General features: G+C 32.0%; 1 protein-coding gene across 2 annotated transcripts in view; it reads left to right on the forward strand.

The window, feature by feature from the left end:
• The window catches only part of LOC139519870 (nucleolar complex protein 3 homolog), a 51,507-nt gene extending 43,049 nt beyond the window's left edge, over positions 1-8,458 (forward strand). For both annotated transcript variants that reach the window (XM_071312159.1, XM_071312160.1), the window contains exons 19-21: positions 577-671; positions 3,346-3,442; positions 8,359-8,458. In XM_071312159.1, coding sequence (XP_071168260.1) covers positions 577-671; positions 3,346-3,442; positions 8,359-8,427 — 261 coding nt within the window. In that variant the 3' untranslated portion in view covers positions 8,428-8,458. The remainder of the gene's footprint in view (positions 1-576; positions 672-3,345; positions 3,443-8,358) is intronic.
• Positions 8,459-10,730: the final 2,272 nt, after the last annotated feature.

A 10,730-nucleotide genomic window follows, 5' to 3' on the forward strand; every position in this document is an offset into this window, starting at 1 on the left:
TGGCTATTGGGAGCTGGTAGTTTTTGCATTTGTTCCCAAAATAGTTTACATTAAATTTACATTCAACTGAGAAGTTTTTGAAAAGGCCTTCTACTGGTTACAAGCTTTCTACTGGTTACAGGCCTTCTACTGGTTACAAGCTTTCTACTGGTTACAGGCCTTCTACTGGTTACAAGCTTCCTTAAAGTGCTTATATTTGAAAACCCAATTTAAGAATCACACAGGAGTATGATAAATCAGATAGATTAAGTTCCTGTCTTAATATGACATTATATGGATATGGCTATTATTTTTATGTCCCATTAAATTATATTCCTATGTTTTGGAACTTATAAATACTTGGCTTTCAAATGTTTTGCTTTGAGTGTTTCTAATGAAGGTTAATTGAGATAAGTCTTCAGGAGCATTCAAATTTAAAAGTGCTATTTACAATTTTCCCACTGATTCAAAGAGAATAGTTTAAAAATTAAAAAAATATACTGGTAGAACAGTACAAATTTGTTGTTTAGATTCTGTTTTTAGTTTCAACATATATTTAGCTTGAATAAAATTATTGAGTTTTTTTTTTATTTATAGAGTCATTATCATCCAGCCATAAAGAAATATGCAGTACATTTAGGTAAAATGGCTCCTGTGTCTGGAGAAGGACAGTTACCGTTACAATATAAAAAGTAATTATTACATCTTATTAGATTTAGAACAACACAACATAGAGTTCATTTCTATGAAATGATTATTTTTTATAGGCAATCACAATAAGCCTTTCAAACTTATCTTTTATACGGCTAATGTTAACCTTTAAAATAAATTTCATTTAACCTCAAGAGAAATAATGGCAATTTAGTGCTAAAATAGATTATTTTTTCCATTCCTAAGGGGCATAAATCTTCAGGGAGTAGTTTCCGTCTGCCCTGAATTTTGAAGTGTAGGTTACTTACTTACTCTGCTTAATAGCAGGACACAAACAGATTACCAATTTGTTTATAAGATCGCAAAAATTTTTGCAGTCGTATATTGGTATCATGTCTTTGTCAGCGTCGTCCGAAGACTGATTGTATCTGGATAATAACTTAAGTATAAGTAAATAGAAATCAATAAAATTTTAACACAATGTTTATAACCACAAAAGAAAAGTTGGTATTGATTTTGGAGGGGTTATGGTCCCATCCCTTTAGGAATTAGGGGCCCAAAGGGGCCCAAAGTATACATTCATCTAGTTTCAGGACAATAAGTTGTGTATAAGTATTTCAATTACTCTGAAATTGTACCACAATGTTCATACCATTAAGTAGAAGGTTGGGATATATTTCAAGGGTTATGGGGCAAAAAGTCTAGAAATTAAGGGCCAAAAAGGGGCCAAAAACAAGCATTTTTTAAGTTTCGGGACAATAACTTATGTTTAACTATGGATCTCTCTCAAATTGTACCACAGGGTTCCATATAATAAAGGGAAGGCTTGTTGTCAGTTTGGAGGTAATATCCCTGAATATTTAGGAATAAGGGGTCAAAAAAGGACCAAAAAGAAGCATTTTTCTAGTTTACAAACAATAACTTGTGTTTAAGTGTATAAATCTCTCTGAAATTATACCTCAAGTTTCCATACTACAAAGGAATGGTCATAGGGGGTAATGGATCAAATCATTAAGCAATTAGGGGCAAATAGGGGGGAAACAAGGGTTTTTCTGGTTAAAGGACAATTTAGACAATTTAAAAGCAGTGTAAGCGGTAATCCAATTCCAATTAAAATTTGAAGAATACTGTCATAGATATGTTTGATTACTTGATTACCTCCCTTACACTGCTTGAAAATTATGTTAAAGGGGCACTAGCTGCCAAATTCATGTTCACCGATTTGACTCAAATTCTCATATTTTATTTATAACAATGTAAAATATATTTCTAAACTATCAAAAGTATAAATTAAACAATTTACAGGACATGGTCTCAATAAGATGTAACTTCGTTTCGTGTGAAACTGTCATCTAATTAACTGTCAAGTTGACCTTCTATGACAATATAAGCGATGTAAACATAAACATAGATTTAAATAGATTAAGCAACTCGTGCAATTGGTTTTTTTTCGGTCTGTTAAATCTTGTAATATAGATTAAAAATCTATGTTTATGGTCGTTTTTACTTTTAAAAGAATAATTTTCTGTGGATCGAATCAGTTAATCAAATTATTTACCTTTGTTTCTCTTTCAATGTTGACATTTTTTTTCCTTTAAATACCTGCACACGGACAATGCATGCGTTATTCTATCTCTTTCTACGAGGTTAAATTGGAGTTCACATGAATAAGGATTTATATGAGGTCAAATTATTCACTTGCAAGTGAATAATTCATTATCAAAGTTTACAAGATTTATTTGACAAAATTGAACCATTTTAGCTGATAAAAGCAAATTATTATTTCATTATTTCAATTTCATTAATGGTTGAACAAAAAAAATCATGCTTTTGATTTTTTTAAATATATTTCGTAGCTAGTGCCCCTTTAAAGGCAGTGATAATTGTCTTGAGATGTGTAGCTGTAGATTTATTTTTAGAAGTTACTGTTAATTAATATTAATTTTGACCATGACTGTAAGTTATTTTATATTTAAATACTTTATGATGTATTTAAATGAGTAATATATTGTTCCCAACTTAATTAGAAATTTGAATTGAGATCATTTTTGGAATAAGGGATTGAGGGAGGTGAAAAGATGGGGAGAGGGGGTAAATATTTTCTCATTTTAGATTTCAGAAATTAAAAATAATTTTTCTTGAAACATTTTTTTGAGGGGATTTATATTCAACAAGCATAGTGTATTACTCAAAAGCAAACAAATATTTTTTTCAGTTCATTAGACCACATTCATTCTGTGTCAGAAACCTTGCTGTGTCAACTATTTAATCACAATCCAAATTCAGAACTGTATCAAGCTTGAATTTTGTGTCCTTACTTGCCCCAACTGTTCAGGATTCGACCTCTGCAGTTGTCTAAAGCTGTGCCCTGCAGAGCATCTGGTTTAAGTATAGGATACATTCATTTATGTTTCTAGATTCAGGGGAAGAATCAGGACCATTTTTATGAATATGATGCAAACGGCAAACAATTTAGTTGTGCTTGTATCCTATTTATGAGCTTGCACTCCATTGCATTCATTACCACTCCCAATGATCTCGCACTGGACCCCATTAACTTTGCTAGGTATACTGGTACCGTACTATTTATTTTATCTTAATATACTGCATCTTTCAACATTTTAAGTCTAATGTAGATTGGCTCTCTCACAGTAAAATGGATTTATCTAACTAGCATAACATTAATATAATTTCATTTCAATTATTCATTTTCAGACCTCCACGTGATTTATATAATGAGTTTTCAACAGAAATAGATGTATTTAATCCACCTGTTGCAGAAAAATCAACTTTTAAACACAAAAGTAAAAAGGTAAATGTTTAAAAAAATAAACAAGCAAAGGTGTGACAGGTAAATAAATCACAGCTGCCAATCAGACCTTGCTACTAACTGTCTAAATGACCGGGTATTTGGGTAGTGTTTATTTTTACAGTAAATACTCTCATCCCTAGAAAAGTGTGCCTGTACTTGTGAAAACCGTTTTGCCAAAAATGATCTTCAACTTATAGTTTTTTTCACATGAAATAGTCTGCAGGTCTGGTTACGTGTGATTATATATATCTGGACATTTCAGGAAAGAAACTGATTTGTCTAAATTAAAATACCCAACATCAGCAGTCCATAAAAAATCCGTTTGTGTTATCATTCAAAAATGTCATGTTGTGTAAGTAATGAAAGTGAAAGAAGCATGGTTTTCAGTGTCTTCCCTAGAAAATTCTTGATGCATGGTGGGTCGATTAAAGGTGAATTTGCAATGCGAAGCGCAGCGTTTCTTTGTAGAATTATTTTTATTATGCTAGTGAAATGAATTGTGCATGTCAGTTTAAAAATTTCACATAAATCTGCAATACAGTCAGGAACAGTACTTAACATTTTCTCCCAAGGCCAGCCTGGATCCAAAAGTTTTTTTCAAGGGCCCTCTAGATTTTTTTAGGCTTTATCAGCACATGGCTTTCAACAATTGTAAACAAAGCATTCAATTTGTGATCATGGATTACAGCTTTAATTAATTTAATTTGGATATAGATATTCAACTTAAGGTACAGTCAAGCAATATTTTTACTTTCTTGTGGATTAAAACGGTCCTATTAAAACTAGTTTGAAAGATCAGTTTGAAAAATAAAATAATTTTTGACATCAAAACGAAAACTATCTGAATTGTGAATATCATGAATATTCAGTGCCCATAATTTTTTTGAACTCTGCTACGGAGGTCAAAGTTACATCATAATTCAACCCAATGATGTGTATTCTCTAATACAACTATATTTATATAAATATTTCGATGTCAGACTTATGATTTCAAAACGTAAAATTTATACTGCAAAAGGTTTACTTTTTATTTTTCAAGGAAGGATATTTGGAAGCTGTATCAGGCTATAATATTTGTCATTTAAAACAATTTTAACCTGAATAATGCAGTCCTTATATTCCGCTGATCTACGAAGGCTACAAGGCTCTTGTAGGAGAAAATCGGACACGGAAAGGGCTTGAATTATTCGGTTTAAAACAACTTGAACTCCTGATTTCTATTATGTAATCAAAGTCTTGAATGTTGTTCTATCTAATCATGGAAGTATTATATTGACAGAACTCCAACAAGGGGACTTCAAACATTTATAGTGCGATGGCGTTAATTAACTCGACATGTCTTATGGATGCATGGGTTCCAATCAAGTTTGGAACTTCGTGAATGATTGTAATTACAGAACATACCTAAATAACAGGATGTGTACTTAATTGTCAAGGAAATGAATTTACCGACCATGTGAATGACAAATATTTCAGTTTTAACAGGTTTTGCTGCTTAAAAACAAATCAAATGGAAAGAAACGAAATCCCCGCTACTGTTTTCACCAATTAAAAAAAACAAAAACAAAAAAACAAGAGTAAAAATACTCACAAGCCATAAAGATTTCAGTTTAAGTTGCAATCAATTTTAGAATAGTAAGATTTTTATTCATGAGAGAGCCGTTGGCTAGACATGCGTACCTGTTATATACATGTTAGGCTTGAAAATCATAAAATTCTCATGTAAAGTAAACAGAAAAGTTTTTATCAGTAATTATTATCAGGTTTTACTGCTAACTTTGACAAATATTTTAATGTAGTGTTTAATGAAAAAATTTCCAACAAAAATTTAATCCAAAAGTTGGCTGGGGGAACGGCGTTAAAGAGCTTTGATCTGAAAAATATATCAAATGTTTTCATTTATGGTTTACTGGAAGTCCAGTGGCAAATATTTCATGCCATTTAACAAGAAACAGAAACATTAATTGCTAAGCATACGGTGTAAGATGTTTCAGAACTGTTAAGCTTTTAAACACATAAATAAATTCTAAATTGGTTTCCATGATAAAAAAAATTTAAACTGCTTAGGGCACCCCACAAAGGATTTATCACGTACTTGACAAACTGAGTCGGAACCTTTTATTTTCTTAAAGAAATTAGTGAGATGGGAATGTGCTAATTGTTCGTTACAGTTCCTGTCAATATAATACTTCCATGATCTAATCAATGTGGTTGTAAAATCAGAGCGTTGCATCTAATTATGATCAATTATCAGTCCAGTGAGTTTGAAACACCTATAGAGTTTTGTCACTTGTCACTTTTCACACATAGCACAGATGCCAACCATTACGATTTTTCCGTAGTTTTTCCGATTTTGCGATAAAAACTACGCTATTACGGTCAAAGTCGAATAGTTACGGATTCCCAATCAAAACGCGGATTTTTATCATTACTTTTCCCTCCTGGTCCAGTATTTAGGAAACGCCAATGTAATGCTTCCGGTTTCTCGGGAGTTATCAACCTATTGTTGGGTAACTAACTGACTTCCGAAGGGGCAAACTTGCATTTTATTAAGTAGCTTTCTGTATCCTATGAATTTCTGCCAATATAGGCACACCTCCGTTATATGGAGTAAAACAATAAAAATAGTTCCACCACCGCAACAGTATAGAATATCAATCCATCAATATATATACACTATGAGGATTATGTACACAGTTCACAGTTTTTGATATTTATTTATCCTTTTATATGTAAAAGATAAAAATTGTCTTTATACTATTAAAATTCTATTTATAAAAAATAATATTAAGCCTAGGCGATCTGCAAAAACCCTATTTGACCTATCTAACTGACTTTAAAGTTCATCTTTCTCCTGCTACTTATCAAGTCCATTTTTGAAAGTATTTCGTACCTCTTATTGTGTAATTTATAAATTAATTGTCTACACAAAGGTTCAATTCTATAGCTTATATCATTTTCTGACTCAGCACTGCAAGCATAGTGGAACGGATTAATAATTAGTTGCAAAATGTCTAGCTGAATATTAGAATGTTGCAAAGCAGGAAGCTCACTACATTTACATATAATGTTTTTCAAAATTGGTGTACGAAATTGGTCAAGTGCTCTACAACACAGCAAGAAATGTGAAAGTGATTCTTCTGCTTGGTCACATAATTTACAAGTTGGATCAACGTTGTTTTGATTGTAAGCTGCTCTATTCGTTTGTAGAATGTAGGTTCCAGTTGCAATTTTTATTCTTATTGGAATTCTATTGATGTCTCTTTGATTAGCACTGTTCGCTAAGGCCAAAGGATGAATTTTCCCAACTTTAAATAAAGATGTTGGAATGTATTTCAAGCTTGAGTAATACATTATTTCTTCATTAATTCTTGTTGTCCAATATTTATGTACTGCTGTGGTAGTCAATTTCTTCCATTTTCCTTTTGACATTTCAATATAAAGTAGTGATAATGGGTTTTCTAGACTATATTTGATACATATCTTTTTCATGTCTATAAACCAGCTGTTACTATCAAAGCTCTTAATCTGTAGTTGTCTTTCTGCTAGCTTCCACTCAGATGAATTTTTATTTGATCTTGCAATATTTCCAAACAATGAGAGGATTTTTAAGTGTATTTCTGCTTCTATAGGTAGTAAACCAGATATTAAATATACAGCAGGGTCAGCCACATTAATATTTAGTGAAAGAATTTGCTTAAGTAACTTTTTGTATTGGATCTGTAAATTGTCAAGAATTTTGCCTTTTGGTATCACAATTTCAAGCCCATAGGTTAGTATTGGAAGAATATATGTTCTCAACATTGCAATTGATGTTTCAGGATCAAGACCATTCTCCCCATGTAGACCAGTTCCCATTAGACTGTAGATAGCCCTTCTGGTTTTTTTTAAATTTTCGTCAACAGTTGTTTGTGCAGAATTGTTTTGAGATCTCGTTATTCCAATATGTGAAGCTTTGTCTACCACTGGCATTACAGTATCGTTCAATTTCCAAAATCCTAAATTAGTTTCTATAGTTTTAGCTTTGCTTTTTACAGGTAAAATTACGCTTTTTGAAGGTTGTAGATGGTATCCTTCGCGCTTACTGAAATCCACGGCTATATCTACCATTGTTTGTATATCTAATGGGTTACAGGCAAGTAGTGCAACATCGTCTGCACATGTCGGTGCACAGCAATTAATGTTTCCAATTTTTCCACCAAGTCCAGAGTCACATAGAAAATTCAAAAGAGGATTTATATATAGTTTATATAAATCAGCACTGAGAGTGCCGCCTTGCCGAACACCTTGTTCTATTTTAAAGAAATCTTCTGAGAAGCTATTGTCCCATTTGACATATGACACTGCATTTTGGTAAAGATTGTCTATCAATAATATTGATTGATTTGAAAAACCATATTGATGAAGTCTTTTAATTAAGTTTGCTTTCCCCCTTTCTCTACTTCTCCTTGACAAAACAAAAATGTTTGAGTCGAGAACATCTGAACAATTAATGAATGGAATACATACTACAGACAACATGTTAAATGACAAATTTTAGTGTGCATCACTTTGTAACCACTCGTCAGTAATTTTTATTGGTAAATGCACGTTTATGAATGATTACTGAAAACTTTTCAAAAATACGGAAAATTTGATAGTTTGTTACTGATTGTGTCAAAAGGGGGTTGGCATCTATGACATAGCAGGATGCATAGCGGGTATGATAAACGCATGGCGGCTGAAAGTTTATGTGTAGCGGTACCGCAATGCATGAATAGCATAGTGGAATATTTTATTTAAATCAGATGAAAAGCAATTTAGACAATTCATAAATTTTGATGTTAATATTGATGAGGTTTCAGATAAAAAAGAAAATTGAAAAATTTAAATATAATTTGGTCATACCTTGTATTTAATTCTACTTTTTATTGTAGATGAAGATGTTCATGCAGGAGGATATAAGTGATATGGTGGTGCAAGTTCTTAGTTCAATACCAGACTGACACTGTAGCAAATAAAAAAAACACAACACTAGTTTTTATACTGTTTATTTCAAAACCTTTCTTTTTCTGTCAAATGTCTTTTAAGGACTCCATTTTAGTGTATTAAAGGGACATGGCTGTCAAATTTATGTTCAACGATTTGACTAAAATTCTCATATTAGATTTACAACAAAGTAAAACATTTATCCAAATTATAGAATGTCTAAAATGAACAATTTATATGACATGGGCTCTATTATATGTAGTTTTGTTTGGTGTGTATTTTAGTCTAGATGCCATATAATTGAAAAAAATTGTAGTCGTATATTGGTATCACGTTGTCGTCATTGTCTGAAGACAGTTGGTTTCTGGACAATAACTTTAGTATAATTAAATAGAAATACATGACATTTATACACAAGGTTTATAACCTCAAAAAGAAGGTTGGGATAGATTTTGGGGGTTATGGTCCCAACTGATTAGGAATGAGGGGCAAAAAATGGGGTCAAAATAAAAATTGTAGTAGTTTTAAGACAATAACTATTGTTTATAACCTCTAACGAAAGGTTGGGATAGATTTTAAGGGTTATGGTCCCAACAGACTAGGCATTAGGGGCCAAAAAGGTGTCCAATTAAGCATTTTGAAATTTCACTACAAAAAATTTTGTTTAAGTGTATGAATCCCTCTTAAATTATGCCATAAGTATCCATACGTCAAAGGGATGGTTAGGATTGACTTGAGGGGGTTATGGCTAAAACCAATTAGGAATTGAGTGAAAAAGGGGGAAAACAAAGATTTCCTGGTTAATGGACAATTTGCAACAGCATATTGTATTACACAAAAGCTAGAAATTGAATATAAATTTAAATCGTATATGTATCAGAAATAGACAGATTGAAAATATAATAATGATATTGAATACCAATAAATACAATAGTGCATGCAGTTTATATGAGTTTCTAGAATTTTTTCAATCAAAAAAGAAGGTTTTTATTTTGGTCAGGTAAATTAATCAATGAGTGAAGGATTTCTCCTAGAAGAAATTTAAAGGTCTCGGTGAATAAACTACACAGAGAACAATAGCTATTGTATACTATTTATTCAATTGGACAATAGTACTGCCAAAAGTTTAAATGGACAGGTAACTATCAGGTGAATCTCTGGAAAAGAATGATTGGGTTCGCAATAATTACAATCCAATTTCAGACCTGTATAAAGTGCTAATATTGTGTCAATTTTTGCCCCAACTGTTCAGGGTTGGATCTCTGCAGTCATATCCAGATGGGCTCAGCGATTATTGGTTATTATTTTCAATATTATATATTATAATAGATAGAGATAAACTGTAAACAGCATTATTATTGCCCTTTTAAAGTCTGCTTTTCACAATCTTTCATAAATTTTTGTAAGTTTTTACAAAAATCTTCTACTCTGAAACTTTAGGGCTAAATTAGACCAACTTTGGCTTTCATCATCCTTAGTGTGTTTAATTTATAAAATGTATCCGATGAACCCGGCGATCAAGCAAGATGGCAGACATGGCTAAAAAATGAACATTGAAGTAAATTGTAGTTTTTGGCTTACATCTCTAAATTTAAAGCATTGAAAACAAATCTGACACGTAAAACATGTTTATCAGGTGAAGATCTATCTTTTTTATGCCCCATCTACGATAGTAGAGGGGCATTATGTTTTCTGGTCTGTGCCTCCGTCTGTCTGTGCGTCCGTTCGTCCGTTCAGGTTAAAGTTTTTGGTCAAGGTAGTTTTTGATGAAGCTGAAGTCCAATCATCTTGAAACTTAGTACACTTGTTGCTTATGATATGATCTTTCTAATTTTAAAGCCAAATTAGACTTTTGACCCCAATTTCACGGTCCTCTGAACATAGAAAATGAAAGGGGGAGTTTCAGGTTAAAGTGTTTGGTCAAGGTAGTTTTTGATGAAGCTGAAGTCCAATCAACTTGAAACTTAGTACACTTGTTGCTTATGATATGATCTTTCTAATTTTAAAGCCAAATTAGACTTTTGACCCCAATTTCACGGTTCACTAAACATAGAAAATGAAAGTGGTAGTTTCAGGTTAAAGTTTTTGGTCAAGGTAGTTTTTGATGAAATTGAAGTCCAATCAACTTGAAACTTAGTACAGATGTTCCCTATAGTATAATCTTTCTAGTTTTAATGCCAAATTAGATTATTACCCAATTTTTACAGTCCATGGAACATGGAAAAGGATAGTGCAAGTGGGGCATCTGTGTACTTTGGACACATTCTTGTTTTCTTATACTTTATGCAATAGGTCACCTATATTTGGTGTATGGAAATAC

The sequence above is a fragment of the Mytilus edulis genome, chromosome 4 (assembly GCF_963676685.1).
Source record: "Mytilus edulis chromosome 4, xbMytEdul2.2, whole genome shotgun sequence".
NCBI lineage: Eukaryota > Metazoa > Mollusca > Bivalvia > Mytilida > Mytilidae > Mytilus > Mytilus edulis.